This window comes from Anolis carolinensis, chromosome 1 (assembly GCF_035594765.1).
Source record: "Anolis carolinensis isolate JA03-04 chromosome 1, rAnoCar3.1.pri, whole genome shotgun sequence".
Taxonomy (NCBI): domain Eukaryota; kingdom Metazoa; phylum Chordata; class Lepidosauria; order Squamata; family Dactyloidae; genus Anolis; species Anolis carolinensis.
The window spans coordinates 340477873-340496067 of NC_085841.1; the positions used below are offsets into that span (position 1 = coordinate 340477873).

The following is an 18195-nucleotide window of genomic DNA, read 5'->3' on the forward strand; positions in this document are numbered from 1 at the left end:
AACAAGAAACATGAACAGAACACTCGCCATGCTCTGATATGGGGCAATGTGTGGGTTCAGTGGATGCTTGTCTAGACAGAGAGAGAACATCCAATGCTTCTTGCAAAGACATCAACTGGACAGAGTCCACTCAATGATCATTCTTATCTTTGGTCCATTCCTTCTTTTAATGCTTAGGCTGTTTATCCAGCAATTCCATCTCTAAATCCAGAGCATGACCTAGAGCAGTGGTTCCCAACCTCTTTGACTTGTGGAGAGCTTTTTAGACTCAAATCTCTGTTGCATCTCGCCTGAGACATGAAAGCTCTACAGTGAGCACAAGCAGCCATTACATGAGCTTTTCTCCGAGGCAAAGCAAACACTTCAAGCTGTCATCCTTCTCAGGGATTTTAGTGCCACAGGTGATGCACTTCTCAAATAAAACCAGCAAGACAACAAAGCCCAAAGGGTGAGAGTAGCCTTAACTAGTAATGCAAATCACAGAAACATAAAAAAGGTTAAATAGGGAAATCAAGCTGAAGGAAGAATAAAATTGAGAGGAAAACTAGAAAAGCCAAAGTTAAGTCTGAAAAATCTGAAGCTGAATAAACAAGCTGAAACCCTAGGCAAAGTTCCTGTCGTCGCTGCTGCAGTAGCATATGAAAAAGAAATGAGAGTTTAGGTGGAAAGACTGCAGTGATGATGACGATGGCTACTCGTCATCATCACTATAATAACTCTCAAACTTTCTGAACAAGGCATTGTGCAGGCACGGATAATCCATTTTTGTGAGTCACAGAGATCACGAAATAGAAATGAAAAGATTAAAGGAAACTTCAAATCCATTTCAGCATTTCAGGTCAACAGAAAAAAGTTAATAGTAAAAATACTGGGTATGTGTGTGTGTGTGTGTCATGGTTTTGTCCCAGTTTCCACAAGGACTATAGAAGCATTACAAAATACTCACAATTCAAAGTAGCTGGCTTATTTGCCTAGTGGAAGGAAGGAAGGAAGGGAGGGAGGGAGGGAGGGAGGGAGGGAGGGAGGGAGGGAGGGAGGGAGGAAAAGATCACAACTGCTTTTCTGATTACACTGTATTCCTACTTCCCCAAATATTAATTCTGAATCAGTCTTGTAAATACACCCACAAAAATTACGTATTATCCAGCAAAAAAATGCATTATCTAGTCTGCCATAAGCTGATAAAGACAGAGCTCACTGCTTATCCATGCTAGATGTGGCAGAGAATTTACTATATTTTATTTATTTATTATACTTTCACCCCGCCCTTCTCACTCCGGAGGGGACTCAGGGCGGCTTGACAATGTGGCAGTAATTCAATGCCCTTAAAACAAAATACAAAGAAAGTCATATTAAAATACAATTAAAACACAATTAAAACCATTAACATCATGTGATCAAGAGCAAAGTCCGGGTCATTCCATTGGTCAGTTCCGTGTCTTTCATGTCTATTACTGCACTAGGTTTCCGAAGGCTTAGTCAAAGAGCCACATCTTCACTTTCTTGTGGAAGATCAGGAGGGAGAGGGCTGATCTAATCTCCCTGGGGATAGAGTTCCATAGCCGAGGGGCCTCCACCGAGAAGGCCCTGTCTCTCGTCCCCGACAATCACATCTGCAAAGAGGGCGGGATCGAGAGTAGGGCCTCCCCAGATGATCTTAGACTCCAAGATGGTTTATAGGAGGAGATATGTTCGGATAGGCAAACTGGGCCACAAGGCTTTCTTTGGCAGCATACTTGCTTTCTATGCTGAACACCAAGGAGAAAAGGAATAATCAGCATGCCACATTTTTCTCTGGTAATTGACAGTAGTACTTCTTTACATAGAACCCTCCAAGCTGATCTCCACACCTTCTGAGGAGTATAGCCATTGTTTCTGTTCTAGTTCCTCATAATTGCCAATTAAAGAAAGAGCTCACAATTGATCATGTAGTCCCAAACTTGCAACATGGTTCTTTAGAGTTCTATATTTGTGTATCACATCCCCCCAAGTATATGCCTACTGTGTTTAGAAATTGTCCTCCCCTCTACAGGCATTACTTGTGCTTTCTTTTTCCAAAGAGTCTGCTTGACTCTTTCTAAAAAGCTTCAGCTACATAAAAGTTGAAATGTAGATACATGAATCTAAAGCTACTATTTTCTCTTCCAGTTCGCCAACCAATTTGCATTTGCTGAAGGTATACCTCTAAAAATACTCTAGCAAAGATAGCAGGGAGGGAGCCATTCTGGCTTCCTTGGGAAAGGAGCTCCAGAATTGAGGGGCAGCCACTGAGAACTGAGCTTAAGATGGAGGTGGGACCGAGAGAAGGGCCTCTTCTGAAGCTCTCACGGCCTGGGCAGATTCATACAAGGAAATGTGGTCAGCCAAATAGCCTGGACCTGAGTTGTCTAGGGCTTTAAAGGTCATAAACAGCGCTTTGAATTGTGCCCAGAAACAAACTAGCAGTCATTGGAGCAGCTGCAACAGGGGAGCAGTCCACTCTCTTGTAGCCAGCCCTAGTTAGCAACCTAGATGCAGCTCTATATGTGCCCTTTCTCATTGCAAATTACAACCAAGGGACTTAATAACTGTCATCTCTGCTACAGAACCAAGTCAGCAACATGGCAGAAGCCCCACCTTCTCATACATGTGTGCAGGCTCAAAAGTGAACAAGAACATCCATAGCAGCCTTCAAACAGTGCAACCAAACAATCCTAGCCCCCGAAACACAAGCTCACCTCCGTCTGCTTTTGCAGAAACTAAGTTTTGGAGAGTAAGCTATATAGAGCTAGTAGGTGCTAGCCCTACCCCCAGCCAAGTTAGTAACTCAGAAGATATGCTCAGGAAGATGATATTGCTAAAAAACAAAACAAACAGGTAGAAAAGACACACTAACCACAACATTAAATGGACTTGAAACCAATCTATATATCTGCTATTTTTTTCTGGGTGCCCCCTTATTTTCTTGCAGTTAGACAAAATTTTCCAATGTGCACAATATGCTATGGATGCCTTCTAGCAACATTCATATCTCTTCCAAGGAAGGTCTATTTGGCTAAGAACAAAGGATGATGGCAAAAAACTGTATGCCCTGGGTACTTACACAATGGGCAACTTAATAAATAGTTGAAGCAAAATCTTTGGTGAGATGCAGATACTGTCAGAAATACTAAAATTAACTAGGTTTTTTAATTACCAAAATATGAGTCAAGCACTGAAAGGGTTAAATAAGCTACCGTCGCCCCAGGGAGAATGAGTAGGCCAAAGCCTGTTAGAGTTAGTGGGCCAAAGCTAGTGTCGTCCTGAGATGTGTTAGTCAGCCTCAGTGAGAGAACGCCTCAGTGTGAGGAAGACCTCAGTGTTAGTCAGCTTCTGTGAAGCCCCAGGTTGAAGGCCTCGTGTGTAAAGCCCCAGTATGTGAAGGCTGCTGTGTGTAAAGCTACTGTATGAAGCTCCTGTGTAAGTTTGGTGTGAGAGGAGGCTCTTTGAGAGCAAATTTAAAAGCTGTTCATCTGCATCAGAAAGAAGCCCAGCACTGAAGCAAAGAGTGGAAGTATAAAGAACTGTATTTGTGTTGTTGAAACCTTGTTCTTGTAAATATTGCAATTATATTATTTTGCTATAAAGAAAAGCCCCTAAGGAAGAGATAACATTGGTCTGTGTGTTTTTATTCTTTTTATCACTTTTGGCTACTGGTGAAGAGTCACGCTGCTGCTAATATATTACTCTGCTATACATTTATGGGGAAGGTCTTTTGTTAATAAGCCCACTAGCCCAACAGATACATCTCCAATTCAAAAAAGCAACTGGAGATTTTTTTATGGGGGTTATGGAAATGTAAAACATTGTTCTGGGCCAAATATTGTTTTCCATAAGACAAGCTTTTTGATTGTGTACAAATCCTTCCATTTCAAATAAGGATGAACTCCTCTTTAAACTACTTTAATCTGGTGGTGGATGTGGATAGAAGAAACTCAGTATTTATTCCATAGGCATGCAATATAGGTCTGGCACAATTTACTCAGGAGGTTTTCAATAGTTTTAAGAAAATCGGGGGAAAGAAGAATTCATTCATTTATGCAAAATTCAGCCAGTATAAGGCAAGAGCAAAACAACTATGCGTTTCTGTAGAAAGCAATACTATACAGCAGGGATATGAGCATACTTCAAAAGCGAGGCAACGGGAATCTCAAAAATATCTGAATAATCTCCAGGGAAGAGGTCACTGTATATATCCGTGTTTCTGAAATACTGGTTCTTTGAAAATACCTGCAGTGTTGTTACAAAGAGATTTCCCCTTTGAAATTTAGAGGAACACATCAAGGATTTTTCAAGATGGAGAGATTTCAGCTTGACTGCATCCAGGTGTAGTGCCCATGAAAGCTGAGCATAAGCTTTCCGCTTACGAAGTTTCTGCCTCTTTTCAAAGATAACGAATTCAGTTATAGTATCATTACCAATCAAATGTTAATCTGTACAGAATCTATCCAATTTGTTCCACGGGCATGGGGAGATGTGTACAAAGAGGCATGGGGAGATGTGTACAAAACCCTGTCCACACATCTACTTGGAAAATGTTATAACAGGGCCTAGAATCATAGAGTTGGAAGAGCCCATATGAACCACCTAGTCCTACCCCATGCCATGCAGGAAAAGCACATTCAAAGTACCCCTGACAGATGGACGTCCAGTCTCTGTTTAAAAGCCTCCAAAGAAGGAACCTCCACTACACCTAATCGCACCATCCACAATTCTGGAGGTTTTCACTTTCTTGTCCTCTCATCTGATATATGGCATTTCTACTGCTACCAATTCCTTTCTCTCTGTTAATTGTGAAGGCATTACAAGTTCCCTTTGCAGTCATATAATTAAGAACAACCTATAAAGAACAAAAGAATACTGTGTAGTTTTATTAAACCTAGCATCTTTAGAATTTTTGACAGAAAATTAAGTAAGATCTTACAATATGAAACTCATTTTCTCATCCATTGCACAATTATTTTGCTTTATTCTTATTCCCTTGCTATTAAGAATAAAGGATTGAGCTTAGATTCGAATACACTTTAACAGCCTGATCAAAATCTATCCAAAGGTATCTTTTGAATTTGAGAAGGGAAATCTATGTCCATCAAAAACAAATAGTGGAGCCCCCGCTGGCATAGTGGATTAAAGCCTTGTGACTTGAAGATTGGGTTGCTGATCTGAAAGCTGCCAGGTTCGAATCCCACCCGGGGAAAGTGCGGATGAACTCCCTCTATCAGCTCCAGCTCCATGCGGGTACATGATAGAAGCCTCCCACAAGGATAATAAAAAAATCAAAACATCCGGGCGTCCCCTGGGCAACATCCTTGCAGACAGCCAATTCTCACACCAGAAGTGACTTGCAGTTTCTCAAGTCACTCCTGACACGAAAAAAAACAAAAAAAAAACAAAACAAATATACAGCTGTGATGAAAAAAATATAAAAAATATAATATATTTATATATTATGGACAATCTATACAATTTGAATACTATTTAAAGTCTGAAGACTTTAAAGATATGGATAACAATAAGCACCAGTGTGATATAGTACTTTGAGTGTTGGACTAGAATACTGATAGACCAGGGTACAAATCCTTATTTGGCCATCCAGTCGATGACCTTGAGCAAATCACACATTCTCAGCCGCAGAGGAAGATGAGGTGAAATCCCCATGAACAAATTCTGCCAAAAAAAACTTGTGATAGATTTGCCTCATGGTTACCAAATGGCAGAAATTACTTGGGAGGTACGCACAATGCCTACTGACCTATAAGAATAAAGCTTGCAAAATGCTGTTTTCAATCTGCACCAACAAAATACAACGTTGAAGCATGTCAAATATCAGATTATTCCACACAGCAAGTGCCACAACATAAAATACTGCAGAGTGTGTCCATTACCATTCAAGTAATGTCTACTACCATTTAAATACTGGATAAGGGAGAGGCACTCTTCTCCTAACTGGTCCTAAGTTGTTTAAAGCTTTCCATAAAAACAAGAAATATTTATGTCGGGTCAGATAGCAAACAGCTGGCACAATTCCTTAAGAAGGGGTTATTTGGCAAAAACATATTGCCCTACTCAGAAGTTCAGCTGAAGTGGCTGCTGTTTCTGCACCAACATTGGAAAGAAAAGCTTAACAAAGATCATAGAGCAATAGCCTGAGTCACCGCAGCTAAAGTATCCCTGTCGCTTGAAAATTTATGGAATGTTTGCAGTCTTTCTTGATTTTGCTATCAAAACAATAATCTCATCTTCCCACATTTCAAGGAACAGGGGTATACTGTATTTTGTCTCTTTCTACCACTGATTTTTTTAAAAATGTACACAATATTAACTTACAAACTCAATGAGGTTAATATTTTTATAAGTGACGATCTTATTTCACTAAACTTCTCACCTGGGTTTTATATTTGTAAAAAAAAAATTGAGAAAGGCTTCAGTTCATATCCTATGGAAGTTAGTTAGGTACTTTCCATGAAGCACTGGACTGCCCTCCAAGTTTTAACAAGTCATTAAAAAAGCCAATTTAACAATACTCACGGCGGAGGAAGAGCACAAGGTAAGAGTTCTTTCATAATCTATTGATTGTCCTTACCACACACAGTGCAAGAGGGTGAACAATGAAATACAGCATTTTGACCAACACAAGATTCAGGAAAAAGGGGTGTAACATGGGACAGAAGAAAACACACCCTTTCCCAGAAGACAGTTTCAACACCCAGAACTATGTGCTTTCCTAACCTCTAGCATCAAAGTAGACCTTTCAGTTTCCTCCAGGAAGTCTTTAAAGTGCATCTAAACTGTAGAATGAATGGATTGACACTTTAATTGCCATGGCTCAATGCTATGGAATCATGAGGGTTGAAGTTTTAAAAAGACTTTAGTTTTCTTGCCAAAGAGTGGTGGTGTATTATCAGTAAACTCCAAATCCCAGGATTCCATTGCATTGAGCTCTTAAAGTGGTGCTAAACTGCATTCATCAATGCACCCTCAGATTCATTTGCCTCCAACTGAGGAATCACCTTTTCATCCCATGACAGTCCCTCTGCCTCCCAAGAAACCATTTCCTCTCATTCACCTCCCAGCTGATTTACCAAAACCACTGCTTCTTCTGCTCCGATTCCTTCCCTCCTCACTGCTTGTCCCAAGATGCATCCCATTTCTTTTCTGCACCCTTTTAATTTTTCATCACATTTTACTATTATATTCAGATTTGAATTGTTTTGATATTATAATTCATGTAGTTCCATGTTATTTTTTTTACTTCTTATACATTTTAACTGTATGGTTCTTTTAAATTGTGTGCCATTTTGAGCCCAAAAAGCACTATATAAATTTAACAAAAACATTTCCATTTCTCTTATGGATCTTGCCCACTATTTTTTTCCCTCTTTAGTTCCCTGGGTGATTTTTTATCCATGTTCCTCACTTGGGGGGAGCAGGGGATGGTACACTAATATACTGTATCCAGGTACTGCAATTCAAGAAACATAGTCAACAAGCTCGGACCTGTCCAGAGATCACAGGTTTGGAAGCTAAACTCTACGAGTAATGGCTTAGGGAGCTGGTATATTTGCCTTGGAGGGGAGGCTGAGAAGGGGGCATGATAGCCCTGTCTAAATATTTGAAAGATGTCACATTGAGGAAGGGGGTGTGTTTTTCTGTTGCTTTGGAGACTAGGACACAAAGCAATGGGTTCAAACTGCAGTTTTGCAGAAAAAGAGATTCCACTGATGGTAAGAGCTGTTTGGTAGTGGAATGCCCTCTTATCTTCTTCACTGATAGCCATAAGCAGAGGTTGAATGGCCATCAGTGTTTTGATCGTGTTTTCCTGCATGGCTGAATGGATTTGGACTCGATGGCCCTTGGGGGGGAGGGGGGGGTTCTTTTAATTCTATTATTCTATTACACTAAACATCTGATCTGTGTTTTATATCTGTAAAAGCATCAGTTCATCTCCTATGGAGGTTAGTAGGTGCTTTCCATGAAGCACTTGACTGCCTTTCAAGCAATGTAATACTAATGGTGGAGGAGCAGCACACTATGGAATTATTTCATAATCTACTCATTACTCTCCTTGCCACATACAGTGCAAGAGGATAAAAGGAAGTATAGCATTTTGTTGGGACTGCTTTGATGGTGTGATCCCGAGTGGCAAGGATTTTCAGGAAAGGAGACTCCACCTGAATAGAAGAACATTGTGATGGTAAGAGCTCGAATAAGCTGTTATAGCAGGCATGGACAAACTTTGGCCCTCCGGTTGTTTTGGACTTCAGCTCCCACAATCTGTATAAATAGAAGTATAGTGTCTAGATCCAAGGAAGTCATGCTACCCCACTATTCTGCCTTGATCAGACCATACCTGGAATACTGTGTCCAATTCCGGGCACCACAATTTAAGGGAGACGTTGACTGAAATATGTCCAGAGAACATGCCCCTATGAGAAGTGGCTTAAAGAGCTGGGCATGTTTAGCCTGCAGAAGAGAAGGCTGAGTGGAGACATGATATCTATGTGAAGGGAAGTCATAGGAAGGAGGGAACAAACTAAGACATGGAACAATGGCTTCAAACTACAGGTAAGGAGATTCCACCTGAAAATTAGGAAAAACTTCCTAAATGTGAGAGCTGTTCGATAGTGGAACTCTCTGCCCCAGAGTGTGGTGGAGGCTCCTTCTATGGAGGCTTTTAAACAGAGTCTAGATAGCCATCTAGGTGCTTTGAATGCGATTTTCCTGTTTCTTGGCAGAGAGTTGGATTGGATGGTCCATGAGGTCTCTTCCAATTCTATGATTCTATGAATCCCTAACAACCTACCGGCTGTTAGGAATTGTGGGAGTTAAAGTCCAAAACACCAGCAGGGTCGAAGTTTGCCCATGCCTGTGCTATACAGTGTGATGCATATCCAGTCCAGTCCCTTCCTCTGGGATTTTGTAAATAGAGGTTGGATGGCTATCTGTAGGGAGTGATTTAATTGTATTTTCCTGCATGGTGCAAAGGGGCTGGACTGGATGACCCTTGGGAGTCTCTTCCAACTCTATAATTCTGTGTGTTGTGTTGTTCTGACGCCTCTTCCACCTTTTCTCCAGAGATGGACTCAGGGTAAATGGGAAAAAGGGAATGCAAGTAAAAACACTGGGAATTGCATTATTTACAAACCCCCACAACATTCAGCCTTTGATGAACCTGCTCCATAGGCCTCCCACCCACTTTATTTTGTGGTGGGATTTCTCCTTTTCTTTCCCACATAGAATAGGTAAAGGTTTTCCCCTGACATTAAGTCTAGTTGTGTCTGACTCTGGGGGTTGGTGCTTATCTCCATTTCTAAGCCAAAGAGCCGGCGCCGTCTGTAGACACCTCCAAGGTCATGCAGCCGGCATGACTGCATGGAGTGCCGTACCTAGTGATCTACTCACATTTGCATGCTTTCCAACCGCTAGGTTGGCAGAGACTGGGGCTAACAGCAGGAGTCCACCCCGTAAATTCGAACCACCAACCTTTCAAGTTCAGCAGCTCAGAGATTTAATCCGCTGCGCCACTGGGGGCTCCTCACATAGAATATCAAGGCAGAAAATCCTACAATATCAGGTTTGAACTGGGTTATCAGAGTCCACACTGCCATATATTCCAGTTCAAAGCAGGCAATGTAGGATTTGATTCAGCTGTGTGGAAGGGGCGTCAGATAACCCAGCTCAAAGCAGATATTGTGGGATTTTCTGCTTTGATATTCTGGGACATAGGGCTGTGTGGGAGGGCCCTGAGTCCTCACTGCCATATATGCCAGTTTAAAACAGATAATGTGGGATCTTTTCCTTCTTACCGTTCCTCAGCTCATGCTTGACGGTGAAAAGGGACCAGTCTCCTTGTTCTTGTGGCGCCGAAGGTCCCTCCATTTCTTCACAGGATAGAATAATGCTCCACTTCTCTTCAATACTGGGGAGGCGCTGAGGTAAAAGAGGTCGCTTAAGCTCAACATCCACCTCAAAAGGAGGTTCTAAGAAACGTCTTCCATGTTTGATGTCATGAAACACATTCTTTGGAAGCGGAGAATAGTAGAAAAAAATGACAACAAGGCGCCTAATGCATGTTTCTCATTTCCTCTTAGAAACGCCAATCCCTTAGATTCACCCCATTCCTAGATATGGGGGAGAAGGGGGAAAAAAACAGAAAAAGAAGAACAGCCCCGGAGATATCCCTTCCCCTGGCCTCTCCCCCCGCTCCCCTCCTCCTGACTGAAGCAATGAGGGGGGAACCCAACGGCCATTGGCTCGCGAGTCTACACACCAAGGCGGCGATTGGTCGGGGGGGACGTTGCCGCGTGACGCTGCCCCGCCTCCCGCTCGAGCCGCCACAAACCGGGCGAGGACATTGGCCCAGCTCTTGCGCCAATCAACTGCTCGCGCGACTGGCTCGCTTGCGCTACTCCCCCCCCCCTCCTTCGCCTCTCCTTCAGTCTCTTGGGCCCTGCTGCTGCTGCCTCTTCGCGCCCTTTTTCCGCCCTCCTCTTTCCCTCAGGCGAGTCAATATTTTGCTCCCCACCCCCTGAGGTGGAGCTGAATATATTAAAGGCCCAGAGATGAAGAACAGGCGGTGAGTGATTTCAAAAAAGGACCGAGGCTTAAGCGGCTGAAGGGTAAAAGGAAAGGGCCTGAGGCTGTTAGGAATTGTGGGAGTTGAAGGCCAAAACACCTGGAGGGCCGAAGTTTGCCCATGCTGGTATGGGAGGTGCGAACTGCATCAAGTGGCAACACCAGAGCTAGTCACACCAACATGACTCTATAAAAAGGTAAAGGTTTCCCCTGACGTTAAGTCCAGTTGTATCCGACTCTGGGGGTTGGTGCTCATCTCCATTTCTAAGCCGAAGAGCCGGCGTTGTCCATAGATATCTCCAAGGTCATGTGGCCAGCATGACTGCATGGAGCGCCGTTACCTTCTCGCCGGAGCGGTAGCTATTGATCTACTCACATTTGCATGTTTTCCAGCTGCTAGGTTGGCAGAAGCTGGAGCTAACAGCGGGCTCCTGCCAACCTAGCAGTTCGAAAACATGCAAATGTGAGTAGATCAATAGGTACCGCTCCAGCAGGAAGGTAACGGCGCTCCATGCAGTCTTGCCAGCCACATGACCTTGGAGGTGTCTACGGACAATGTCGGCTTTTCAGCTTAGAAATGGAGATGAGCACCAACCCCCAGAGTCGGTCACGACTAGACTTAACGTCAGGGGAAAACCTTTACCTCTATAATTGTTTCAGTCAAATTCAGCTCCTGATGACTATTATTAATATTAATATGCCACTTTTTCTCTCTTATAGAGACTCAATGGGGCAAATTATATTAATAATTAGATTATAATTCATTATATCCCCTTTTTATATATCCAGACCAATAGAACAATAAATATAAAAACATCTTAAAATAAACAATTTAAAAACAATACACATTCATGTAGCATCATGTCGAGTTATATTGCACTTTTCTCCAGTAAGTAATGTTATGTCATTTTCTGACATATCAGACTTACATTTCTTCCCTGAAGGCATGTCTAAACAGAAAAGTTTTAACTGGTTCTTAAAAGAAGAAAGTGAGGGATATGTTTTAATTATATAGCGTCATAGAATCATAAGAGTTGGAAGAGACCTCGTTGGCCATCCAGTCCAACCTCGTCAAGAAGCAGGAAAATCGCATTCAAAGCACCCCCATACACACACAGATGGCCATCTAGCCTCTGCTTAAAAGCCTCCAAAGAAGGCCTCCACCACGCTCCGAGGCAGAGATATCCACTGCTGAACAGCTCTCACAGTTAGGAAGTTCTTCCTAAAGTTCAGGTGGAATCTCCTTTCCTGTAATTTGTAGCCATTGTTCCATGTCCTAGTCTCCAGGGCAGCAGAAAACAAGCTTGCTTGTATCTATTGATCAGTATCTATTGATCTACTCACATTTGCATGTTTTCGAACTGCTATGTTGGCAGAAGCTGGGGCTAACAGTGGGAGCTCACCCCATCTGTGGATTTGAACCGCCAACCTTCTGATCAGCAAGTTCTGCAGCTTAGCGGTTTAACCCACTGCACCACCGTGACCCCTAAAGGCTAAAGCTCTATGATAATTTGCTGTTTAAACTTTGTGATATGCATGTGCCCCAGTCAGAGCTGTCATTATTACCCACTTTGAATCAAGTGTTTTTGTCAGCCTGCACTACAAGCATGCACTATTGTTTTCATTGCTGCTGATTTTCTAAAGCTGCTTTTATCTAATTTTCTGGTATTTTAGCCACAACATTATGCTATGGTCTGGCACAAGAGGAGGTCCAAGTGGGTGACACCACAGGTTTGGCATTTGGTGACACCAGCACTAGTGACTCCACTGCATTGAATCCTGCAGCATAAGCAGCAATGATGGTGACAGTTCTAGTAGTAAACAGACTTCCTTGTATGGTTTCAGTAACAAGAAAGATAAACTAATGCTGCCTACTTCTCAGTGTTGACCCTGCAGATGTTATTGCTGTATAGTTCAAACATTTCTAGAATGCTTTTGTTCTTGGGATAACCTGAAAGCCCCAGACTTATCTTAAATTTACCCCACTCAGATGCTGAGAATATTTCTGATGTTAGGCTGTCAGACCTCCAATGATTTTGTCTCCCAGAGTTACAGTAGACCAGGTGAAGAACAAAATACATTGAAATATTTCTTGACTTGAATACACTCATAAAAGAACAGAAAAATATCAGTCAGGACAATCAGGTAAAATTTTACAATGAAAGAGGTGGGTGTTAAATATTTTAGGCATAGAATCCCTAAGAGAAGGTGGAAACATGAACATTTGGATTATGTTGGTCTACAATCATTTTATATAGCCATTTTCTATAGGACTTACATATTTCTTTTTTTTTAGTAGTCCATGGTGTCTATAGAATTCCTCTCCAACATAAGTTTATTTTCCTCCTGTCCGTTTCTTTTCTGTCCTAACTAGTATTCAGTGACACAACTTTGCATTATTTGCATTATATAGCCAATTGTCAAGAAATATGGGATTAAAGTCTAGTGGATCCTCACTATTTTAGGAATATTGTTACAGAGAGTTCCTTAGTATGCCACCTGAAATGAAGCTGGCAATTGATTTCTTTAAGGCCAAAGTTTAAGTTTTGGTTATTTGACATGGATCTGGTGATTAGTGATTTTTTTGTGTGTGTAGAGATATTTTTGATATGAGATGTTTAAGAAAAGAAACTTATCTGATGTTGTGGTAGCTTAGAATAATTTGCCCACTGTTGTTCTGTATCAAGCCTTATCTCATCCTGAAATGACATGAAATTTTAGAAGTTCTGCATTTCTCTTTATATCTGTAACATCCTGTTGACAGCCAGATCTTTGGTGATAGATGTGGTGCAATCACAGGCTACTCTTGCATACTTTCCTGTATTTCATTTGACTGGGACTTGACAACTTGAATCAACTTGACTTTAAGCATAAGCTCTTCTTACTGTTTAGTCAGCACAAAGAGTTTTAGATGTTTTGCTGTGGAGGTTTTTCTCTTTTTTTGGCCCACACCACTCAGAAAACCTTAACTACCTTAGATATGCAGATGATACCACTTAGATGGCTGAAAGCGAGGAGGAGCTGAGGAGCCTTATAACCAAAGTACAATTTCTCAAATCGCTCCTGACACGAAAAAAAAGTTGAAAGAAGAAAGTGCAAAAGTTGTGTTGCAGTTAAACATTAAAAAAACCAAGATTATGGCCACCAGACTTATTGATAACTGGCAAATAGAGAAAGAAAACGTGGAGGCAGTGACAGACTTTGCGCTGTTAGGCTCAAAGATTACTGCAAACACAAACTGCAACCAGGAAATTAGAAGATGTTCACTTCATGGGAGGAGAGCAATGACCAATCTCGATAAAATAGTAAAGAGTAGAGTCACTGGCAACTAAGGTCCACATAGTTAAAGCAATGGTATTCCCCATAGTAACCTATGGATTCGAGAGCTGGTCCATAAGGAAGGCTGAGTGAAGGAAGACAAACACTTTTGAACTGTGATGTTGGAGGAAATTTTTGAGAGTTCCTTGGACCGCAAGAAGATACAACCAGTCCATACTCCAGGAAATAATGCCCAGCTGCTTGCTGGAGGGAAGGATATTAGAGGGAAAGATGGACTACTTTGGCCACATCATGAAAAGACAGGAAAGCTTAGAGAAGAGAATAATGTTAGGGAAAATGGAATGAAAAAGGGTTGACCAAGGGCAAAATGGATGGATGGTATCCTTGAAGTGACTGGCTTGGCCTTGAAGGAGCTGGGGGTGGCCACAGCTGACAGGAAACTCTGGCGTGGGCTGGTCCATAAGGTCATGAAGTCGGAAGCAACTATAGATCACTAGTCTCTGTCTCCAGAGAATTCTAAAGGCCTTACCAAATTATAGATGCTAGAATTCCATAGATCGGGCCTATGGTGGTTATGTACTAAAGGTATTCTTGATATGCACATATGGGTTTTTTTACCTCCTTTCCCATAAACTGCAGCCAGGAGGGCTAGCAGTAAAAATCCAGGGAGATGGAATCTAAATCATCAGAAGGTTAAGAAGCACTACCATATACACATATGTGGGAGGAAATCCTAATACTTTTATCAAATTACTAGCTGTGCCCGGCCACGCGTTGCTGTGGCAAAGTGGTGGTGGTATTGGTTAAAATTGTTGTGTAATTTTTATTTGACGTTATTGCATTTTTAATTAATTTTATTGTAAGTTATATTTTTATTTATTATATTTTATTATTTTCTTGTATTATTTTTAGTTATTTTCTGTTATTATAGTATTTTATTGTATCAATTTTTTAGTGTTTTTTATTATTTTTATTGGGTTGCTAGGAGACCAAGTTGGAGGAGCTTAGCCTTCTAACTGGCAGCAATTGGATAAAAGCAATTATTCCTCTCTCTCTAATTAGGACTTTATTTTTCTTTTTGTTGTATCAACCTAGAGGCGTGGATAATGGGTTGTGTTGTCAAATTTCGAGGTTGGAGGGCCTGTAGTTTTGTTTTTTTTGTGGGTCGCCGTGATGCCATCACTCTTTTATATATATAGATTTCCCTTGTGCTGGCAGGACTTCTGACCTGAAGGTTGGGTTGTTGACCTGAAGGTTGCCTGTTCAAATCTGGGAGAGCGGGTTGAGCTTCTTTTGTCAGCCCCAGCTCCCCAAGCGGGGACATGAGATAAGCCTTCCACAAGGATGGTAAAATATCAAACATCTGGGTGTCCTCCTGGGCAACGTCCTTGCAGATGGCCAATTCTTTCATACCAGAAGCAACTTTCAGTTTCTCAAATTGCTCCTGACACGAAAAAATCAACACTAATAATTGAAGCGGCTTAACTTGTTGAGTTTAAATTGCTAGCTCATGATTGAAATCACTTGATTTGAGAAAGGACATAAAATTTTCAGAGAATGGCAGTGGAGTTTGTCATTGTTGATCTTAAATCACATATTGTTACTGGCTCCTTAATCCCCTTTTATCCTTTTAAAGTTACTTTCTTCCAACCCAAATGTGTTTGTTTGTTTTGGCCAGATATTGCCTGATAACTTTAGGAGCCCCACACATCAGAAGTGTCAAATTGGGAGAGGCTGTCTTAAATCTCATCATCCAACAACTTCAATTAAAGTTGTTACTTATTTGCTTAGTTCTTTTCTTTCCACTTCCACTAATATATATACATAAATCAGTTTGTATGAAATGAATGATTTTATTTAAGCTAAATTAATACAGGTAAGTACAGCAATATGTGGATCAGTATGTAGATCAGTCATGAACCAGGAATAGTGAATTCTTAGTCAGAAATGCTTTGAGAGCCTCTTAGTATATGCTGAACGTTTTTCTCTGCAGCAAAATCACTATCTTTTTCGCATTTTAGGTGTGTTGGGGACATGTTTTATGCAAAGAAAATTCCCTTATGTTCCTTCGAACATGATGGAAATGCCTTTCCACACATTCTTGAGTGCATTTAATGCCATTCTAGAGGGTGAGGATGGGGAAATTTTAAAAACAGTTTACCTCAGGGGGCCTGCAGAAATGGCCTTGGGGACTTAATGAGCCTGTTACAGGACCATGAGAAGTAAAACTTGCTTTTCAGGTCAAGAAAGGCTGACACTCTGAAAAGGCTATAGCTTCTTCAGGGCATAGTCTCCAAACATACATCCCTATGCTTTTCCAATACTTTTTAAAACCTACAATTGAACCCCATTTGCTATTTTAATGTTTATTCCCTCAGTTTAGAGTTATTTTCAATCCTGTTTGTTTGATCTTCTTGAATAATTTGGTATTATCTGTAATTTTTTCCACATCGTTATTCATCCTTGCCTCTGTATCAGGAGTTCTCAAACTTTTTCAGCCGCAGAGCACTTGTTAAAGCAAATGTTTCTTGTGGAGCCCCAAGAAATGTTTATATATTATTATATATAATGTGTGTGTGTGTGTGTGTATGAATATATCTATCTATCTCAGGCATGAGCCAGGCCAGTGATATATGAATGGAGAGTGTTCATGGGAATTAATTCACACTGTGCAAAAAAGGAAAGAAAAAAGAACAATACAATATTTAAAATGAACTATTTTAAGCAACATAAACTTAACAGTATTTCTGTGGAAGACCCCTGGGACCATCCCGTCCAACCCCTTTCTGCCAGGTAGGAAAAGCACAATCAAAGCACCCCCAACAGATGGCCACCTAGCCAATAATAATAATAGCAGCAATCCCAGAAGCCATCCAGTCCTACCCCCTTCTGCCATGCAAGAAAAACACAATCAACGCATCCTTTTGGGTGTTGGGAGGGAAATAGGGTTTTGGAAACAAAGAACGTGGGAGGGAGGGAGTTCTGGGCAGCAAGGAAAAGAGTCTGGGCAGTGAAGGAGGTGGGGGCAGGGGAAAAGGGTCTGTGCCCTGGGAGGATACTGCTTCTGCTGCTCTTGTTTTGTCAGCTCAAAACTTTAATTTCCCTGCATTTCTTGGGAGGAGGAAAGAGAGACAGGAAGCAGCATTGCTCCGTGGAGCCCCTCACTATCACTCCGCAGAGCACAGTTTGAGAATCCCTGCTCTATAGGATTATGTTGAATGCTTCCAATCCAACTATAGATATTTCTAAACCTTACTTTTATAACACTCCCATCTGCACAGTAACTAACTAAAATAACCAAGACTCTGAATCGGAGTATTATATTAATAATACAATAATAATACACTTATATACCGCCCTATCTCCCCAAATTGACTCAAATATTGTAATTGTTGAAATGCAGTATTCATGCCACTTCTTGCATTTCATTTTGTGTCTTGTTTGTAGCAACGTCGTCCCAAATTGCTCTATGTGCTTTGTATCCATACCAATCCAGAGTAGGTATCTTTTAGCAGATGTGAAAAAGTTTTGATGTCAGATGTCACCCCCCCAATCTTATTTCTAGAAACACTTGAGATTGGGCTTCTATTGCCCTGTATCTTTTATTTTAAAAAAATCAACTAATGTTAGTTGACCATTGGCCAAAATCCCATATAAAGCTGATATTGTGTAACATTATGTCTATCTTCTTACATTAAGTCTTGGCTGCTCAAAAGGAAGGATGGAGTCAACCAATTTTGTGCTAACACAAGGGAGGATTCCCAGTGTACCTCTATTCCCAGTGATTGGCTGTTTGGGTCAGGGGAAAACTGTGCCTGGTATTATCCAGCAGCTATTGTATTGTTCATCAAGCTTCTTTCACAAAGATATATCTTTTTGAACAACAATGCAAAATATAGTAGTTGGATTGCTGTGGGTTTCCGGGGGAATATAGTTATGTTAACATAAAGCCCCAATACAGTTTTGCTAGACAGTTGCTGCAGATTGTCCCTGATTATTTCAGCTAGCCCATTGGTTTTATGCATGTGTTATCATCTTGAAAAGTTAGCTATTTGGTGTTAAAATTAGTTTATAGTTTTAGTTTCTTGGGTGCTAGTGACAGAAGTGGAGGAGTTGACACTTAATGAACATCTGTGCTCTAGTCTTTTTTACTCATTACAATGTAAAAGTTGATCTAATGCCCATGTATTTTGGAGTAAGATCTGTAGAACTTAGTGGAACTTTATATAAAAGTGAAGGAAAAGAAAAAAGTAAGATGCCTGAATAATCTACTCTTGAGGAAATAGATTGTAATCAGCAAAAGTTTATGCTAAAATAAATCTG

At 41.1% G+C, this 18195-nt stretch overlaps 2 protein-coding genes across 2 annotated transcripts in view; one reads left to right on the plus strand and one right to left on the minus strand.

Moving 5' to 3' along the window:
- The window catches only part of rps6ka5 (ribosomal protein S6 kinase A5), a 48868-nt gene extending 38624 nt beyond the window's left edge, over positions 1-10244 (minus strand). The window contains exon 1 of the mRNA XM_003214409.4: positions 9825-10244. Coding sequence (XP_003214457.4) covers positions 9825-9897 — 73 coding nt within the window. The 5' untranslated portion in view covers positions 9898-10244. The remainder of the gene's footprint in view (positions 1-9824) is intronic.
- Positions 10245-10428: 184 nt separating this feature from the next.
- dglucy (D-glutamate cyclase) overlaps positions 10429-18195 on the plus strand; it is a 40219-nt gene continuing 32452 nt past the window's right edge. Inside the window, exon 1 of the mRNA XM_003214408.4 lies at positions 10429-10594. The gene's annotated coding sequence lies outside the window, so the exon portion shown is untranslated. The remainder of the gene's footprint in view (positions 10595-18195) is intronic.